The sequence below is a fragment of the Hippoglossus hippoglossus genome, chromosome 20 (genome assembly GCF_009819705.1).
Source record: "Hippoglossus hippoglossus isolate fHipHip1 chromosome 20, fHipHip1.pri, whole genome shotgun sequence".
NCBI classification, from domain to species: domain Eukaryota; kingdom Metazoa; phylum Chordata; class Actinopteri; order Pleuronectiformes; family Pleuronectidae; genus Hippoglossus; species Hippoglossus hippoglossus.
The window spans coordinates 8,047,698-8,068,366 of NC_047170.1; the positions used below are offsets into that span (position 1 = coordinate 8,047,698).

Consider the following 20,669-nt stretch of genomic DNA (forward strand, 5'->3'; position numbering starts at 1 on the left):
ATTCGTATTCGCTTTCCCTCCAGATAGTCCCTGTGTCGTCAGTTATTGGCAGGATACGCTGGTAATCATTTGAATTCCCCAAGTATGTTCAGAAGATGTCAGGGAGTAGTCTCTGATCTTGTTTAATATGTGACCAGCAGCTATAAATTACCAACTCCCAGAAATGAGGAAACATGGGTTCTTTTTAAGTCTCCGGGGAGCTCTCTCTCTCTCTCTCTCTCTCTCTCTCTCTCTCTCTCTCTCTCTCTCTCTCTCCCTCACACACACACACACACCCTCCCCCCGTGTAGTATGTGTGTGTGTGTGTGTGTGTGGCCAGTCCCCTCCTCCTTAATTTAGTTGATTTCCAAATAAAAACAAACCTGTGACTTTCTTCTTCTCTTTTTTTTGTTGAAATAAGCAATTTTGCTCTCAGCCTATTTTATTCCAACGCTCCACACGGGTAGACACACATATTGTTGCTTTTTTTTTATGCTTTTAACAAATTTGAGCCAAGGTGTATAGAATTCTCTGTTTATATTTCATACGTCCCTGTTTTCTCATTAAAATCAAATGCTGTGAGCCACGATGAAAAGGGGGGAAAAGAAAAAAATTAACAAACCCGCTTCCTTTCTGAGTTTTGTTGCGCAGAGAAAGAAACAACTGAAACACATGGTGACAGCATGCGTTTGGTTTGGCTTCAAATTCACTATTGTGACAAAACAAATTAGTTTGAATATGATTTAATAGAATAATTTTCTTTTTAGAACTATAAATTAAATACAAATTCCCTTTTTAAAATGTCTTATAGACATTTAAGTCCGTATTAATACAAATGCAGATCAAGTGGCTAAACTGGAGAGTAACTTTTTTTAACTATCAAAGAATTATGGACTAAAGAATTTATTGACTTTCCTACAAATTGTGACTTTGTTTGACTTCATTTTTTAGTCTAGACGAGACCAAGAGGCTTTGCCGACTTTGCCTGTGACTTTTTAGGCGAACATATCAACACTATAAGTTTAAAGCTCGAGCTGAATCAATCTGGATTTCCCCTGAGCGCATTGTGACGGGTGCATCTCCATGCGTTGGTGACGTGTTCTGGGCACATTGTGTTGTCAGCGTCTGTCTGGTCGATGCCATGCACATCACTGTCTGAGAGGCACAGTAACCAGTTGTCGCCCATGTTTCTGTTTTTTTTCCTCATGTTTCGAATGTTGCGAGGCTGAGGCGGGATAATGAGTGGTGAGACTTACTGTAGGGAGAATGTATACTCCTCCATCTCCTCCGTGGAGAGGTTCTCCACTGAATGCCGCATCCTCTGTTTGCCTGCCTGCCGAGGCGGCGCGCTGCCGCTGCTCATGCTGGGGCCGCAGCTATTTGTCTTCTTGATTGGCTTCTTCTGTGAAGGGCAGAAATCGGGGGGGGAAACACATGCGGATGTCATTTGTAATCAAAGCAGGAAACGGGCCTCGGAATTTATCTTGGGGGATGCACACGGTGACAGTGACAGTGTGCGTGGCACTTTGGAGCCTCTCCTATATCTCAGCCGCGCCTCAATTGACACGAGACAAGGATGACGGCGAAATCACATACGGCACGCCATCATTCAAGCTGAGTTCATTTGGGAAATGTGTGTACAGTGACGGTGGCGTTAAATATGTGATATTTGAGCAGCTGGCACTGTTTTTTCCCCCACACAAGTCGTTTACTGTCATCGTTATAAACACAGTCAAATGGAGTTAGGAAGTGGGGTTTTAAATATTTCACCAAGGTACTTGGGAGCAGATATTATTTGTTAAGCCGCCAACATGTTAACGGCTTGCTTTCCCTGGCCCTGTCAGTCCCGCCTGTGTTGCCCTTGGGTGGGCTTAGTGCCTTTCTGCTTGAAGTTGTGAAATACTCACTGATGTATGTTAATGAGATCCACAGTTGGAATAAGCAACCTCTCTCTTTCTTCCACCCCTGTCTCACTCTAACTCTAATTCTCTCATTTATTTATTTTTTTCATCTTTTTCCTCTCCACCTCCTCTCTCTCTCTCCTCTCTCGGAGATAAACTAGGCCTCAGAAGTAGTAAATGGGCAGGGCTCCATAAAGGCTCCATCAGTTTTCATAGGGCAATCTTTGCCAAAGCAAGCTTGGATTCCAGAGTGATGATCACAATAAAAAGGTGGAAAGGAAAGGGGAAAGAAGGCAGGAGAGAAAAAATGCCCGAGATATATAAACCGCAAAGTTCTCTGGTGTCTCCCCACAATAAATTTAATGCAATACCTTAAGAACAGATTCTGTATATAGCTGGATTCCTGCCCTGTGGGCAAAGTGGTCGCCTGGAGAAAATTCATTTTAATTAGGCCTGCACTGCAGGTTGAAGGGTTGAAATCTGATCCCTAGCACTCCCAGGCTGGGGCAGGTTGGAGATCACACCACTTAATCATTAGACAACTGGGTTCCACGCCACGACATTTGACAGATTTAGCAAGGTTTAAAAGATAGGGCGAGAAAAAAACCACGGTCTACAGGGGCTGCAGAGAAATAAAAGCTCATATCAACAAACTCATTTATTTAACAGGACATCGCTGATTAATGGCGGTCTGAAGAGCCTCGTACATCAGTAGTAGGAGGTTAGTGAGAATAAAGACTTGAAGGGACGGAGTGTGTGTGCGTGTGTGTGTGCGTGTGTGTGTGTGTGTGTGTGTGTGTGTGTGTGTGTGTGTGTGTGTGTGTGTGTGTGTGTGCGCCTGTGACTGGAGGGAAGAGAGATGGAGCAGTATCCATGGGCAGTCGGGCTGAGCCGGGCTGGCGACTGTGTGTGTGTGTGTGTGTGTGTGTGTGTGTAAGATTTGATGCTGCTGGTAGCCACACCACAACAAAAGGCCAGAGAGGAAGGACAATGGCAGGGGCAGGCGAGGAGGCAGCGATATGTCAGATCTGCACACAGAGTCATTTTGCTCTAACTACTTCAAAGTACGGCAGGTAACATGCAGGCTTTGATTAATTTAGCTTAAGTCGTCTGTAGCACAGGAAGAGGCGTGTTCAGAGTGACTTAAGAGAGAGAGGGGCCTGCTGGCATCGCGGATTTCATAGAATTTGAGCTGCTTTGGCTTGACAAGCACATCAAAACGGGCTTTGAAGGCCTGAAAAGTACCTGTTAGTGTGAAATGTATTTTGACAAATCTTAGATAATAAGCCAGGGAGGTGTGCGCGCAGGGCGGGGGGGGGGGGGGGGGGGGGGGGGGGGGGGGGGGGGGGGGGCTCCAGAGGGGAAGGGGAAAAGGGTGAACGCGTTATTTCGAGGGCGGGAGCACTTCCCCTTAAATCACAGTGTTACCTTGTAGTGGATTCCGCCCTCTGCCTTCACCCTGCCGCACGGATCACCCTTCTCGCCTGTGTTCCCAGAAATGGCTCCGGATGAGGAATTCTTCCCTGCGTCCCCCAAAAAAATACAAAACAAACGAGGAAGTGATGAGCAGCGAGTGTGCACGAAGACAGAGAGGTTTGTGTTTGTTTTCATTCACAAACCACATCTGGTAATTATGAAGAGGATCAGGAGTGGCTGAGTAATATTTGTATTCAAACATCTGAACTCGTGTGCAGTCGATAAAATAAAGGAAAAAAAACACAATAACCATAAATAAATAAATAACCATGAATACAATGATGGAAATACATTTTGTAATATGGACATAACATAATTACTTAGAATAATATACTTACATTTAATTTAGCAAAATATAAAACTAAAAATCAAAGCTTAAAATAGCAGAATAAATAAAGAAGAACTTAAAATCATGTTGTGTTTGTCTGTTCTTCTATTCTGAAACAGGTATTGAGGATGAATCTGGAAACTTGCAAAATAAAAATAGTTTATAAAAATCTGGTTTTATTTTGTCCAGAGAGAAGTAGTAGTGTAAACGTAGGGATGTCCCACTGCACAGTCATCCCTCTATCTCAGAGGTGAACCTTCCCAGCCTCAGCCCTTTAATGTACGCAATTTGAAATGATGAAAATGAAAAAGAAATTAAATCTGGTTGTCATACATTTACCCATTCTTCTCTGCTTTGGAAAATTACTTTTGAAGTGTTTTTTTGTTTAATCCTCACCCTCTTTTTCTTTCACCCCCCCCCCCCTCTATCTGTCTCACTTCTTTCTTATTTTGCTGTAATTTAAATGGTAAGCGGCCAGATGTGTGTCTCATGCTTGACGAGTCAGAGATCTGCATTATTTAGCATATTAACATTCGCAGAATTTAAAAAAGGGTTCCTGTGTCGCCTGGAGGTTGTAATTAAGTAAACCTTAGCTTGATACATGTAAAAATCTCACTGTGAGAAACTTTGTTTCCCCCTGTGGAACAAGTCACATCTATATAATACATATGGAAACCTCTGCGATGATATAATTTATCCCCTTGCTCTGGGATTTAATTTATTAGCAATAATAATTTCAACATCGGCAACGCAGAAATCTCTTTGACAGCTGAAATCTTCTTGAATGACAGAAGCCTGCTCACTAAATCAGATTTTATTCTGGCACAGATATAGTTTTTATTTACTACCACATTGCTCATAAACATTTGAAGTATTGTGTTTTTTTCTATTTACAATATACAATTTTTTTTATTATTTCTTTTTTTTTCTCATAATAATTGCATAGCAGAAATAATTTTTATGTCATTGTTAAGATTCCAATAATTATTGTGTATCAAGTGGAGTGTAAACATAGCTTCTGTTTAATAAATCTTTTAAAGTGCTTAACAAAAACTACTTATGAAATATGAAAACATGATCCTTTCAGTTCTTCCTGAAATAAAATGTATCGGACTCGGTGCTTCTAACTTTTAAAATAATACGAAATCACTTTTTTCATTCAAGTTGAAGTGCACTGTTTTATTAGTTTATGGCTTAAATTCTTCGAGTTAAAGTGCACTTGAGCGAATATTACATTACAAAGTTGACGTGTGTTTCTTTGCAGACAGTCAGAGCCACAGCAAAACAGCCCTTTGCCAGCTGCACACACACAACACACACACACACACACACACACACACACACACACACACACACACACACACACACACACACACACACACACACACACACACACACACACACACACCTCAGCTTCTATTAGCAACAACAACTCACAGACTCGGACCACCATGGATTAGAAAGCTTTCTTAGACTGTACCGGCACACACACACACACACACACACACACACACACACACACACACACACACACACACACACACACACACACACACACACACACACACACACACACTCATTACACAAGGCCCCACTTGCTAATGGGCAGAACGCTGTGGAACCAGAATGAGCGCGGAGGCAGCATCGACAGCTTCGACAGCTAAGGGCTACGTCCATGAACTAAGAGCGCTGGAGCTGCCACAACTCCAGCCTCTCCGGGCACTCAAGGCCAACAACAAACTCCTTGTTATCCCCTTGCGCTCTGAGCTGTGTTAAAACCGGCACACACAAACTCATCCAGTGCGTACACATGCACCCACACACAGAAAAGGCATACAAACAAAAATATTAATATTGCATACATGCACAAACATTTTCCAGGGTAGAAAGTGAGCGTAGCGTGTACCTCACAAATGCATAACTCAACAGCTCAACACACCTCTTTTTTTCCTCCCGCCTCACACACAGGAACAGGCCGAGGAAGGAGAGAGGCCCGAGGGCTGTAACACTGTCGAGATCCCATCACCGTGTTGCTGGATAGATGCAACCAAGCCGGCGATGGCGGTTCCCTCGCTCACCTAGGCCCCTAATTGCCTGATGACTGGTCCAAAGTTACAGAGGAATCAGAGGTCAGTGACTCACGGATTACCCCTGAGTCCATATCTGGTGTTTGGATCTTGTGTTAAGGTTGTTATGATCCCAGCGAGGACTTGGTTTGGCTAAACACAAGAGCGTTTTTTTTCTTCTTATGAGCCTCTGCATTTCAATGACAATAGCAGACACGCAATCCATACTGATATGTATATTTGACAGCTGTATTTTCACTCACTGGAAAAGTCTGTCGCGCTTTAAAATCAAAAGTCTCCATCATTGTGAGTGAACCAAAACTGGCCTCACTTGCATTTTGGAGGCAAGAAGCTCTCACTTGTGCATGTACTAGTCCTGCATGTTATGTATTTGTCCTTCTGCCTTGTTTACTGCAAACCACTGTGAGGGATCACATGTGCATCTCTGCAAACCGGCTTCAAAGGTTGAGTCCATTGGCTTGGAATCCGGACATTGTTGAATTAATTGGCGGGATGCAGAGTGCGACTGATTGAGAGGCTATGATGTCACGTTGTGGTTTGAAAACCCTGATGACTGGGACCAGCCTGGAGGGGATGACATCCTGAAAGTGCAGGGCAGTGCTCCAAAGCAGACGTCAGATGAGGAATCCTCGAAATCGCCCATCTGTGCCCAAAGGGATGGATGTTACCATGTATTTTTTAAGAAACCAAAAAAAAAAAAAAGGCAGAGAAATGAGGCAGCGATACATGCGTGGCAGAATCCTCTGCGTGCTCATAGGGATCCACTAAAGGCGATCATGAAACGAGACGCTAATCTAATTAGTCATTTGGGTTCATACAAACCCAATGTAACTGGATCATGCAGTTAATGTAAAAGGTCACTTAACCCAGTGGGCCTCTAGCTAATTTCAGTGTTAAGAAGCCAGATACACTCTAGCATGCTCGGACGAGTCAACTCAGGTAATTCTGAATTATTACCGTCCCATGGCAAGTTAATGTGAAACCAAAAAAAAAAAAACACCCATCAAACCAAATGAAAAGCTGCCAGTTATTATCTCGGATTGGGATGTCAGATTTCGCTCTGTAATAGACACCTCAGCATTCACTGCGATTTTTCAATGGGGATTAATTAACTTCAGGCCTCAGGAACGCAAACTTCCAGTGTTACTGTCAAACTCTCTGCTGTGTGCACGTTATTGCACTGACAAGAGGTCTCCGTGTACTTGTCCCGAATTCTGAGACAAATGGGTAGTGACGAAAAATCCTGCCGTCACATGCACGGAGAAAGCGGTCGCGGCGCGGCGCACATTAGAAACAGAGGGGCATGAAATGGGAAGGAAATGCCTGAAACCCTCAGACTTGACAGAGGAACAGGGGATAATTTGCTCCTCTTTTCCTCGCTGAATTGGATTTCCATTTTTGGCTCGGTTGAAGTTGTCTGTCCAATCGCTCCCTTCAACCTCCTCGGAATCTCGTCATCTGAATGCCATAATTCACTCCAGAAGTAATGCAACACGAACGGATCTGTATGCAAATGAGACGCAGACGTCAGGTTGGCTTATGGGGAACGGCGTGGATGAGGTGTTGCGCGGGACACCTTTTGATCCAGTATTTCACTTAGGGATTGGGTTCACTTCCCAAGCAACCTCCTCACCTGGCAGCGATGATGTGTGTCCATGACGACCGAGGCTGCGTGTAAGCCGGGGTCTGCAGCAGTGTGTGTTAAAGAGGTGCCTTTTTTTTCCTTGTGTGGCAGAACATAAATCTCCCATCGTGAGCGGCTCCCTCCCTCGCTCTCTCTCTCTCTCTGGAAAGGCGGCCGGTTTGTTGGGGACACTTCCCTTGTGGGCGTTAGGATCTCTATGGGGGGTCACAGGTCAGCCGGCGGAGGAAGCGACAAGCTGTGAAATGTAAAAGACCAATTTCTTCCACATGTTTCAGTGCTGGGAGAACACTGCCAAGCTGTCAGCCGGCATCATGTTTAAAATGGGCCAGGGTGCTACCCAGCAGACCTGTCACAACTCATTTGTAATTAAAAAGCCTGTGTGATGTTTAAAGCAGAGCACCCCAGAAACTTTTGAGGACTGTTAAATAAAGATGAGCTGTGCATGCAGGAAGAAAAAAAAGAAAGGAAAGGAAAGGAAAAAGAGGGGGAGATGTATTAATAACAAAGAAGCTAGCCAGTCGTCTTTGTAGTAGATCAATACCAAATGAGGCTGGATCTGATTTCTGGCCAGGATGCTGGACGACTTGGAACTAGGTGGGAAACAAGAAAAGTGTGTTTTCAAAAGAAGGAAGTGGATACAATTACTATTAACAGAAGTCATTAGCCTCCTCCAGATGTGGTTACAATTGTGGTGTGACCTTCTGCGGACCACCAGATAAGAGGGACAACTGCGCCAGGATCATTCCTCTGCACAACTGATGGACTGGTTCACGGTCACGTTGGAGCTTATCCTAGCAAAAAGTCCATCACAAGATTATAAGACTATAAGACTATAACACATTGTAACCTAATCAGATTCACACCTGGGAATGTGAGTTTTCAAACCAACCCGACCTCTGCGTCTTTGGGCCGTCGGATGAAACCAGAGCACTCTGAGGAAAAGTTTAAAAAACGCAGGGGAAACACACAAGCTCCAAAACATAAAGACCATTCTAGGGCCGAATGCTTCGAGACGTACACTTCTGCCGTGATGTCCAAATCAGTTTAGCATTTTTATTTCTGTGCATTACCACAAAAAGGTTCCTCCACATACCATCTTCCTTTGCCATTATTTTAAGATTTTGTATATTATAATTTACTGTCTTCTATTCTAGATGCAATTTTAACTTGTTGCCTTTGCTGTATTCTTCTTTTTGTCCTCTTTGTGAAGCACTTTGTAACGGCTGTTTTGAAATACAAATTTTGCTATACAAATAAAGTTATTATTATTATAACGATTATTATTATTATTATAATTATTAAAATCCCAATAGCTCATGAAATAATAAAGAGTTATACAACATTACGTGACAGCCCAAAATTTAACAATGCTAGAAAGAAGTCACATGTCAGGATAATTTCAAAGTTTGTGAAGATGACCCCGAAATGTTTAAGGCCAGATCCGCCCAAAGAAACTGACACATTACAACATGTTTGGCAAATGACCTGAAAACTAAAACTAAACTAAAAGCTTAGCGTTCCCTCCAAGTGCTACAATGCTGCATGCAACCTGAGTGTAATGTTGTCATCTCTCTGTTCACCACGTCAAAGCCTCTGGAGCTTCAACTTCATATATATTCAGGAAAGCCCCAGACTATTTTTATTTCTGATGGAGCACCATCAACTAACCCACTGTAGTCGCTGCAGTCGGCATTTTTTTGCTATTTAAAAATAATTTCATCATCTGTTCCAGGATAAGAATTTAGGGTAATCAGATTACATTTGAAACTTGAATGTTCTTACTGGATAATTGGACAGATTACAACTTCAAGACAGTAATCATGATAACGTGATGGATTACTGCGCATCACTCACTGAACTGCAGAGAGGGGATGTTAGTCAACTAGAAGAACCAGACTGAAACGGATCTGCTTGATATTAGTGAGTAATAGGGCCCCGGAAAAATAAACAGAGATTTGTGAATATGGTCATAATATTACCTGAATAAACTCGTAGTTTTAGGACTATTTTAGAGGGAAAATGTCAGATCAGCCTGTCGCATGCGTTAAAATGAGGAAAGTGGAGCATCTTGCTCAGCTCAACTTTAGCTTTAGCTGGTTGTTTCCTAAAAAACGATTTTGTTCTTCAATATGGCCCTAACACTCCGTCACAGTATGAAGATATATAATAATAATTTGCAGTCAAAAATATTTTTACTTTATTTTGCTTATTCAGTAGATTTGGTGAACTGCATTGTCCTGTTTGTGTATGTAAGAGGCCTAGTATTTGTCCAAGACAAAATTAATTACCTGTCAATTATAGAACCTACTGCCAATTTACATATTCTTTTTTTTTTTTTTTATAGTTCGATGACTGTTTGGAGCAGAGCCATGTATCCATTATCCATTATCCTTATTTTCACCACTATGTTAACAGTATAATGAGAACATTTAAATTCAATAGTTTGCCAGTTTATTAGCTTCCATAATGCGTTTTCCATGTCTTTGTACTGCAGCAGGTTCGTTTGAAGCGGGGCCGTGTTGTTGGTATTACTAAGGAGCCTCATCTGAATATGTCACAGATCCATCAGCTGCATCTATCAGTGTTTGTGCTCGCTGTTCAAATATTTGCCTGAACCAGCACTAATGCTACAGTGTATCTGTCGGATTTTTACATATCTTCTAACTGAGAAAACATCCTTTGTTTTATGTTACCTCCGCCTGTCAAGCTTGACCTACTGTCTCGAAACCAACCCTACCCTGCAGCACCTCGGCGCAGTGCCGCTCTTTAAGTGACACCTGCCATTCTCCTCATCCCAACGCTGGTGACATTAGGGTGACATTTTCTCCCCACTGTGTCATAGTTGGGGGTTCACGCGGTGGATCCCTACCTGGCAGAGACGAGGAGGAGCACGCGGAATCAGCTGACAGGTGGAGAGGAGACCCCCGGTGAGAGTACGCCGCAGCGGGCTCTCCTGCTCCGCTGCTGGGGCCCGCGTGTGGCTGCTGCTGGGGGTATAAGAGGGACTGAGGATGAATGGACTGGGTACAAAGCTGGGGCTGGGACGAGGGCTGGGGCTGCAGTGGAAGCTGGCTCTGGAGTGGGTCACGTTGGGCGTCGGGTTGGGGCACCACTGGGGGGTTAGCAGGGGGGATCAGTGCAGTGGTGCCGTGCTCCGGCCCCCTAGATGGGAGCCTTTTGACCTGGAACACAACAAACAAGAAGGGGCGGTATGTTTGTGCGTCTCTGCGTGTTACAGGGCAACATATGGGTTCAGTGAAGATTAATATAACCTCTTCATGTTAATGCCATCAGTAGTTATGTTCATAATATTCCATTGCATCACGGCCGTTTGCGGGGAAACAGCATGTGTGCATAATTACACTGCAGGTGTTAGTGATCAACCTGCAGCCATTGCCAACTATTAGTGGCTGTCATAGTGTGTCATAATGTCATAAAAGAATTCAATTAAGAGCCTAATTGTGACGAGTACGAATGTCGTACATGCCCTTCACTCGGCAAAGATGTTCAAAAGTACGGCTGTTTACATCCATCAGAAATCAAAGCAACTGTACACAACAGTGATGATAATACAAACAACATGTCACAGTCAGAGGGACAAATAAAGAGACAAACCCCAAGACACAGAGCTTTGTTCTGGCTTTTAATTTGATTAAGATGTTTACTAATCTAATCATTGCATCCGGTCAAATGCATCCAGGATTGCATGGCTAAAAAGATGTGGTTCTTGTTTGCTCTTTGTTTGCCGTTTGCTCTCTGGGACCAATTTCCAATTTCTCCGTGAAGGCTTTGTATCATAGAAAATCCCAAACCCCCCCCCAGACCCACCACCCTGCCTCCTGAATAAACGGGTTAGGGTCAGAGTTGGGGTAAAAACACACACACACACACACACACACACACACACACACACACACACAGACACACACACACACACACACACACACACACACCCGAAAGTACATGTTGCACAGCCAGTGGTCGAGATCAGACGAGAGGAGGCCTTCAATTTTTTTAAACTGGTCCAGTTGTGCGTTGGGCTCCCCCCTGAGAAGAGGCGTCTTGAACCTGGTTTGATGACACACAACCAGTAGTTGTCACCTCACAACCTGATGCATGACTAAAACGTTTAGTCCAACAAGTTGTGCTTGCTTTTTTTTTCTTGTAAAACTTCAAGCATTTAATCTGATAATTAATGATAATTTAGTGTAATTTCCTGCTTGAAATCATAGTGCTTAAGTGAACTGAAATACCCCTGAGGTGCAACAGCTCACCTGCCCTGCACGAGGCCGAGGCTTGGGCCGCAAACGGGAAATGCCCCCCACGCCACCACTGAGCTGACGTGGTCGCTGGCTCCCGGCAGAGCGATCAGTTGGAACATCAGCACCATGGAGGGGACCACCTCACGGGCTGCAGGTAAAATCTGCACAAACATAGAAAAAGGCGAGAAGTCATTCAGCGTCCGCGCGCATACGCAGAGACATCGACGCCAGACATGGAGTGTCTTTAACATGCAAAGACTTGCTCGCAATGCCAGAAGCCAATGAAAAACAGAAACACGGAGGGTAACTAACAGGACGGTAGCCCTCAGGGAGCCACTTAATTACATCCTAGACTTGAATCCTCTTTCAACTTCTTTCCATGTTCTTTTTAAGAGCTTTCACAACCGCCATTGTCAGCCGTCCAACTAAACAAATTGCCATAAAGGAGATGTTGCGAGTGATAAATACTGTCGTCGGGCAAACACAGGGCGCAGGAGAACCTGAGAGTGCCGTTGCAGTCTGTGGGGTTTACCGTTTACTGGATTTGTGATGGAGCGAGGACGCCATAAATCAAACTGATGATATTAAAAGTATCTCGCACGAAGCAAAAAGTGTTAGTGGTTATAGCACTGGATGGCAAACACTCTTATTTACCCAGAGAGTGGAGGCTTCGCTTAAAAATGAACTGACAGTGAGGCGGATGCCACTCCATTCATCACCGGGTGGAAATATTTTATCCCTTTATTAGTTGTAATGGAAAAAAGCAGAGGATTTGTTTTAACACATAAATCATGTGTGTCCCTCCCGCCCCCGTGCTAATCTGCTGCTGGTGTGCACCTGAGAAATGATGGGTAGTCGCATATGACTCAGGACACAAATTTATGGCATAATATCACGGATTATGGATATTGAGGATATTTCATATTATTCATTTACTGTGAGAAATATGACCTGCATAAATAGTGATTTGTGTGCGTGTACGGGTGCATATGTATGAAGTGCCTGCATGTAGACGTTGGCATGTGTATGGTGCAGGGTTTGTTAGACTGGATCATGGGAATCAGAGGGTTTTCTCACTGCTGGAGGAACGTCTTAAATCATTAGAAATGTCCTGTTTAATGCAAAACAGGCTGTGTTCTCTATTTTTTCGCTAAAAGTGGATTTGTCGGCAAAAATGAGGGAGGAAAAATATGGCAATCATTGTGAAAGATGGCGAAATGCTTTGTCGAACGTGGAAAGACAAGACACAAAACGCACTTCCTCGCGGATCGTAATTTGTACCCCCCCCCCTCGCTCCTTCTTCTTCTTCCTCCTATACCATCTCCATTTGGAATCATATCTTTGCATTTGGTGTAAAAAAAAAAAAAAAACTGCAGCCCAACTATTCTTGAGTCTACTCCCACCCCTCGTTGCCACCCCCACCCCTTTGCCGGCATATCCAAGACATCTCCAACTGAACCGCACTGTTTCTGTCTAAATCCAAAAACCCAGACAAACAAAGGGTGAATGAAAAAAAAAAAGAAAAGAGCGACAGAGAGTGAAAGAGAGGGAGGAAAGGAAAATAAGCTCCTGGCTTCCTCCTACCATCAATAATTCCTCATTTCCTCCTCAAAGGCACAGCGAGCACTCCTGAAATCACACGCCACAGTGTGGGCAAGGGGGGAGAGAAAGCATCCGGGCCAATCCTGATAGTCTCAGACAAATCTGATCAGCGTCTCCACTACTGTCAATGAGGACGACAACAACAGGTTTGTTCTGTAAAGTGCGCCTGAGCGTCTGTGGAGGGAAGGAGCAAAGTAAGAGTGACATGAGGCTTTTACCACGCCGCACTTAAACCCTTTTTTTGGTTTGTTTTTTTTACCCCTGAATCAGATCCCAGGTCCGCATTCAGTTTATGCCAGGGTTTTACCCCGTCCTTTATGTTTGACGGGAGCCGGAGACAATATTATCTGGATGCTCTGGCTCGGTGAATACGCCCACCAGCGCATTGACAGTTGTCCATATGTGCTAAAATGCTCCTGCTAAGGCCTTTTTCGAGTTGCCATCAGAACAGCGGCGGAGCCCTCGCTGAGCCTGAACAAAACTCTATGGGATCAGGAGGGACAGTGGATTAAGTGGCTTCTGTTTCATGGATTCTTTTGTACCACGCGGCACACATGAATGAATAAACCCAGACAAAGATTTCTAATCCACTGGTCAATTTCAACCATCCAGAATTTGTAGGTTTTTTTTTTTTTTCTTTCCGCAGATTCTATAGAGGATGTTTTTCCTTCATACGAGGAGGTTTAGGAAGGAGGTGGGGAAATGTGCACATATTTCAATTACGTTGCTTCTTGAAGTTGTTTATTTATTTATTTTTGCCTTGGAAAAATAGGTTGGGACTTTTACTTTACTTTTACTTCCATACAATTCTTCTATAACATATTCTCTTTTTGTCCCCCCCCCACCCCCAACTCCATACCCCTAGCCACGATCCAGCTCAGCTAAGTTACAGATGCTCAAAGACACGTAGAGGCGACACTAAATTTTTCACTGCATTTGTACTTCATTTTCATTCCAATAAAACACTACTTTCTTATATAAATGAATAATTGATCCCGGGTTTGATTTACATGCATGGATTAAATGTCACGTTTGAAAAGTTGTTGTTTTATTCATATGGAGATTCCTGGAGAGAAAAAAAAAAGAAAGAAAGACACAAAAACCTAGAGGCTGCGTGTGGCATATTTTCATATGCCGTCTTTTACGGCAATATAACTTCTCATAACCCCTTTCAATCTAGAATCTGCTCCGTCTCCGCCGCAACTGATGAAACCATGGGAAACAGAAAGAGGAAGAGGTGTTTGGAAATAATGTGGTTTTGTCATATCAGCACAGTATGTTTTATTGTTTGCTTTTATCCGAAGGGACTGTTTTTTTCATTTTTTTGTTACGATTTTTCAAAAACTTTCCATTGAATTTCATATGAAAGGCTTCAAGCATGTCATTGTAAGTCAGTGTGTTTTAATTCGGCGTCCCTAAATGGCAAAATTGCTTTCAGATGACATGTTTATATTTATTCAAATTTTTTGGGGGGTTGAAAGAGAAAAAAAGCCCACTAGTCAAAGCAGCTTCTCCAAGCAACATATAAAGGGTTTTTTTATTCAGTCACAAATCACAACCTGATTCTGTTCTTCCCTTGTTGACTCAAACCATATTGTCTGTCAAAAATCGTAATAGTGGACGTGAGCTCAGAATTATTTGATTTTTAAATTATGTTAATAATCTTGAATTATCCACGCTTTGTCACACTGAAGCTGTTACTCCTTCATCAATCTCAAAATTTTAAGTATCTAATAAAAATTCAAAATTGGTAATGTCTTGTGGAAAAATACTTGAGATTCTTACAGTCCCACCTCTACCCATTGGCTACATCAGCTACATATTGTTGTCTTTTAAAGGTGCTAAGTTGTTCCTTGAAACACTTTTGATCTTATTTGTTGAAATCTTCTTCACTTCCCGATAGCCATCGACAAATTAAGTCATGTAAGAGAAAAAAGAAAAACACAGGTGGCTCTCACAGTACTGTAATAAACTCAACCAACATTCGGACCAAAAGAAATGAGTGGCTGGCGTACCTGTCTGTCACTAACTGTCTGCCTGTGTAGGCTATGACCAGAGTCCTTACCCCGCTGAAGTAGAGATGATAAACAGAAGTTAGTGAGCAAGTCACGGAAAAGTCGGCTTCTAGCAGTGGTCACAGTACACGTTCATGTATTTTGGGGCCTAGCTTTGACAAGAGGGTTGATTGGAGGAGGTGGGATGTATCAGTCGCCATTTTTCAAAGTGTAGCCTGCTCTTGCTAGCTTTTCTAGGATTACCTACCCTAGCTTTAAGGTTGTGTGCGGGCCGGAACCAATCCCAGATCCCTGGTCTATCACAGGACGGACACATAGACACCAACAACCATTCACACTCACATTTATACCACCGGGGAGTTCAGAATCACAAATTAACCAAACTTGTGGAAAACACACTTACTCCCTGATCTGGGGTTTGAACCAACAACGCTACGATGTGACATCGTTAACCAATCAACGATCTCCCTCCTCACCGTGAACAGGTTCTGGTTAATGTGCAGGTTGGTGTCGTAGAAGCGGCCCCGATGCTCGACCGGCTCGGTGGTCACAGCCCATTGTTGCTCCTCCTTCTCCCTGCGCCAAGCCAGAGCTGAACCCCCGAGACGACTGTACAGGGACACGCTGACAGCGTAGAGGCCCCTGGGTAGTTTGTCTCTGGCGGCTCTTAGGCAGCACACACACACCTCCACAGGCTGGGGAGTTGTGCTCTGGTTCATCTGAAACACAAGATTTGATTGTAATATCCCATTAACTATTTTTCATACCCTTTAAGCGAGAGTAAGACCAATACGTCAATACACTGTAAAAACGGTGCAAGTGCAAATCAGATGAATTGAGCTAAAGCTGTTGGTAGATCGTTCCAACTACTGCATCACACACCTAAGGTAAACAGCTCACCTGTCTCGAAGACAAACAAATGTAAGGATGATGTATTTAGAACTGTCATGTTATCTAATCTACAATCTACAATCTACAATCTACAATCCCAACTCCCAACTCCCAACTCCCACCACACACACACGCACACACACACACACACACACACACACACACACACACACACACACACACACACACACACACACACGCACATACACTTACACCACTAGTTACTTTATCATTTCCCCCCACTTTTCCAACATTGTATGTTGGCCATACAATGAAAACAAAAAACAAAAGAATTGCACATTGGGAGTAAGGTTTTGTTGGGTAGACAGTTTTTCTGTGTTACTGTTTATATGCAGTAACTTGGCTCTTCCATCATCTCACAACCTCTAAATAATTCATTTTTACCCAGAAAAATCTGATGATATAATCCCTCACTTTTTGGTAGTCATCTTCTTTAACCTAAGGTATGTTTCCTTTGTCCAGCTGCACAGTCATGTACTGTTTATAAGACTTGACCAGTGCAGCTCCAGGCTTCCATCCACTGATCTCCATTCAGCCGTTTAGGGGCTAAGTGCCTGGCTCAAGCACGCAACTCACTGACCTTCAAATTCAACCCTGTCTCCCTACATTCATATACATCTAAACTACAGCAGAAAGAATGGCGCTCAGTGGGGCACGTACCACCACCAAGGCCTAACTGTCCCCTTATGCAACAACAACTAAATTCACTCGATCCAGATTTGTATTTGGATCTGCAGCTAGTTGCACACACTCATAAATATCAGTCCCCCAAATAAATGCCATCACTATCCATAAATTGTTCTCTAGGGAATCGGTGAAATGTTAAGGAAGCCGAGAAAGATTCATAAATCTGCCACTTTGCGCAGATCTGCGTCAAAACTTTATGTTCTTTCTTGGCACATGTTCCCATCCTTTCACCAAGTTTCATGGAAATCTGTAGTAGTTTTTGCATAATCCTGCTGACTAACAGGCAAACAAGCCAACCAATTTATTTATCCGCGTCAGACCAAATGATTAAAGTGCTGAAAATGCAAAAGTCACCATAAAAAGTTTAATAACGTTTAATAGTGTATTTAAGTTGGGTTTTCAGGCTACAGTGACACGTGTCCTGATGTGTATTGACGTCAGTCTCTGCTGAACCAAAACAAACCCACGTCTAATGTTTGTTGTACAGTAGAGTTTTGCAACCTTAGAGTTCTCTTACCCGTGTTGCAGACACACCTCACACACATTTGCCTAGCAGCAGCTTGCGGTGCCCGATACTTTCAGCAGTCAGTGAGGGGGGGGAAGGTGTGTGCTAAGCCCTGCAGGATTGCCCTCAATCTCCCAACTGTGAGCATCCTCGCATGCCAAAAACCACCACAACATTTTAAGCAAAAGTGAAATTAGTGAAACTGGTGGCAAAGCAGTTTAGCCCACACATCTCACATTTGGAAGGAGGTGACGCAGGCCGTCAAACCCTCTCGCTGGAAAGAGATGTGTGCATGCAGACTGGAGGAAAAAAAGGGGGAGGGGGAGGAGGAGGAGGCAGGAGAAGAAAGAAGCAAAGAAATAAAAAATAACATCACAATTTGCACTCTGTGTGATTTCAAGAGGTATTGTTATTATCTTGCCAGCGCGCTTGCATAGGCATCGTGAGAGACAGTCAAGACGTCAAGGCAACGGTAAAAGGTGAAGTGAGCCAATTTTCCATATCAGAGGTGGTTTGTTTGCCCCGAGCCTGAGTTGTGCCTAAAGTGCCATAACATTACAGCACTCCTACAGATGAGATCAAAGGCTCGAGCGAGGGATCCTCCGTGGTTTTTGCTGGCAAGCGGCCGTCCTCTCGCTGAAACATCTTTTCAGGGCTTTCCACACATTGACTGATCACACAAAATGTGCTCTTAATAGAGACAGGAAATGCCACATACAAAAACTTCCTTTCTTTCTAAGTATGGGCTAATATTCAGAGATTAAGCTTTCTCGTTAATTATTTTCATTTTAATTAGTAAATCTTAATTAACAATGAACATTTACCCTTAAAATTTTTTGGCTTCGGAATGAAGGAGGGGGGGTGAAGAAAGGAGAGAATAAATATGACAATCTTTTTGGGACCTCCAGGCAGGATTACTGATGCAGGCTGCCTTAGTTATTAAACACATTCTAAATTAAATGCCTTCATGAATTTTGCACAGAAATATATTTTCATAGTTTTGCATGCCAAATGTGACATTTTATATTTCAGATTCATCTCGCTGCAGTAATTTTAGGGAAATGTCATATAAACAAAGATTTTGTCATTTACCAAAGGAAATTACTATGCGTGGCAGGTTTGGCCATTGGTTTCTCTCTCTCTCTCCCTTTCTCCCGTTCCCTCTCCCTCCTTTGCCCCTTATTCTGCCTGCGCCGGTTGTTTCAAGTCAGCAAGCCATAAAAAATCTTTATCTCAGTGAAACACAGCAATTTGGGAGATAATCGAATGGTGACTGGGGGGCACAAATGCCAGTCTGAGGAATTATACCACAATCTCCCCTGCATTTACAACCTTCCTCAAAGCCAGTTGTCACCCTGGAAGGAAAGCCCCCGACTGAAGATTCATTACATCTTTAAGCCAGCACGGTGGCATGGCAGCCTCATCCCCAGATGCAGCACAACAACACACTCCTCCCACAGCTGGAGACGCTACCGCTAAAGCTGCAGCTTCCCTCTTTCCCACTTGATTCTCTTTTCTCTCCTCAGTCTCTCCCAGTTTTTCCCCTTTTTCCTCTCCAAAAAACTCCCTTTTTTCCTCCTACTTAGATGCAGAAAACTACAAACACGCACACAAAAAAAATCTTTATATGCCGTATAAAAATAATGGGATTGAATAGGTATCAGCAAGCCTTCTGCTCAGTTGTTGAAGAGTGCTTCCTCGTGACAGTGTGTGCCTTTGTGTCGGCGTGCACATACAGTACCCGCTCCTGTCATGAAAGGAATGAAGGAATAGAAATCCTAGATAGTGGGGAAGATAATTTCTCATTTTCTAACATGTCCCATTCATCACAGCATTTCACATAATTTCATCATTGGGCTGTTTTTGTACAAACAACCCTTCTTCCGAGATTCGTAAACACTTAAGAACCAACGTCTCCGCCTGCGAATCCTCCCGTGTGGAGATTAGGGAACGTGTCACTTCCTATTTGTGCGTCTCCCAGTCCACAGTCACACCTTACCTGCCACATGGGCCGTGACGCCGAAGAGGAGGATCCCGGGAGCTCCGTCATCTGCTCAAATTTGGCCATCGCCTCCTCTTGGCCTTCCCCCAGCACTCGGAGCGACGGGCTTTCGGTGATTCTGCCGCTACACACACACACACACACACACACACACACAGGAAACCCTTTTAACAGCCACCTGCATTTTGGACCCCTCTGTTGTTCCAATCTGTATCAACTCAATCTAATAAACACCACAACAACCCACCTAGCCCCCCCCATCCTCACACCACCAACCCCCCTCTCTCTCTCTCTTTCTCGGCCTTTCAATCTTATCAGCGGTAATGTAATAAGCGGTTGCTTCGCTCTGTCTCCTCGCCACCTCTCTTAATTCCTCAAAATAAAGCAATATCACAGGGGCCCCGGCCTGCCTGTGACTGGGGATAAGATGCTTGTAAAAGGAAGGATAATTCAGCAAATAAATGCTCGGCATCAAAGGCGGGCGCTGGCTCTTTCTTTCCCTTTTCTCCCTCCTCTGTGTTCGCCTATCAAAAATATTACATGTGCTTTCATCAGTTCACAACAAGGCACAGTGTGCTTCCTAATGCAATTACTCGACCTCCATTAAATCAGAAACAGTGGAAACAAATGAATTACACATTTGTTACAAAACTACAAGTCAGCTCCGCGTCTCTCGTCTTTATTTATTTTTCCTCTCTCTCTCTCTCTCTCTCTCTCTCTCTCTCTCTCTCTCTCTCTCTCTTTCGCAAGGCTTGTGGAGAGAAAAAGTGAAATAATTTCTCATTCAATTTCAGGCAAATGTAGCCCTAGGTGATGCATAGAAAGTCTCCCATGTCTAATAGCCACCCACCATTGATATCAGAAGGAATTTGCAGGGTTCAAGGCTGTCGAGAGGAGGTCATCTCGCCAAACTCCGAACCACATTCATCTGACAGGGCTGGTGTCTGACAACCACCCACCCATAAAGCAACCAAACACAAGAGGAGATACTGATGTGTACAGTAGTTTCTTGATTTTATCATGTCAGCCGGCATGGTAGTCCGTAATTACTAAAAACTTAAACATGCTAAGCGAATCGCCCGCGGGGCTTTGCGCTCGCGAGATGTGATGTGTGATCTCTAAAGTGGATGGACCAAGAATTGATGCGCCTCCAAGCCCAATGACATGGACAGATTTCCGTGCCCCCGAGCCAGACTACCCACAATGCAATTCCCGCCGACAGGAGAAACCATGCAGAGGATATACTGTATGAATTACATTCCTTCCCG

At 43.6% G+C, this 20,669-nt stretch overlaps 1 protein-coding gene across 1 annotated transcript; it reads right to left on the minus strand.

Moving 5' to 3' along the window:
• Positions 1–1,205: 1,205 nt before the first annotated feature.
• Positions 1,206–19,464, minus strand: LOC117754157. Its single transcript, XM_034572895.1, has 7 exons — positions 19,399–19,464; positions 15,772–16,014; positions 11,691–11,839; positions 11,370–11,484; positions 10,286–10,598; positions 3,309–3,403; positions 1,206–1,381 (listed from the first exon to the last, which is right to left on the minus strand). The coding sequence occupies exons 1-7, from the start codon at positions 19,447–19,449 to the stop codon at positions 1,232–1,234; spliced, it is 1,116 nt and encodes a 371-aa protein (XP_034428786.1). The 5' UTR covers positions 19,450–19,464; the 3' UTR covers positions 1,206–1,231.
• Positions 19,465–20,669: the final 1,205 nt, after the last annotated feature.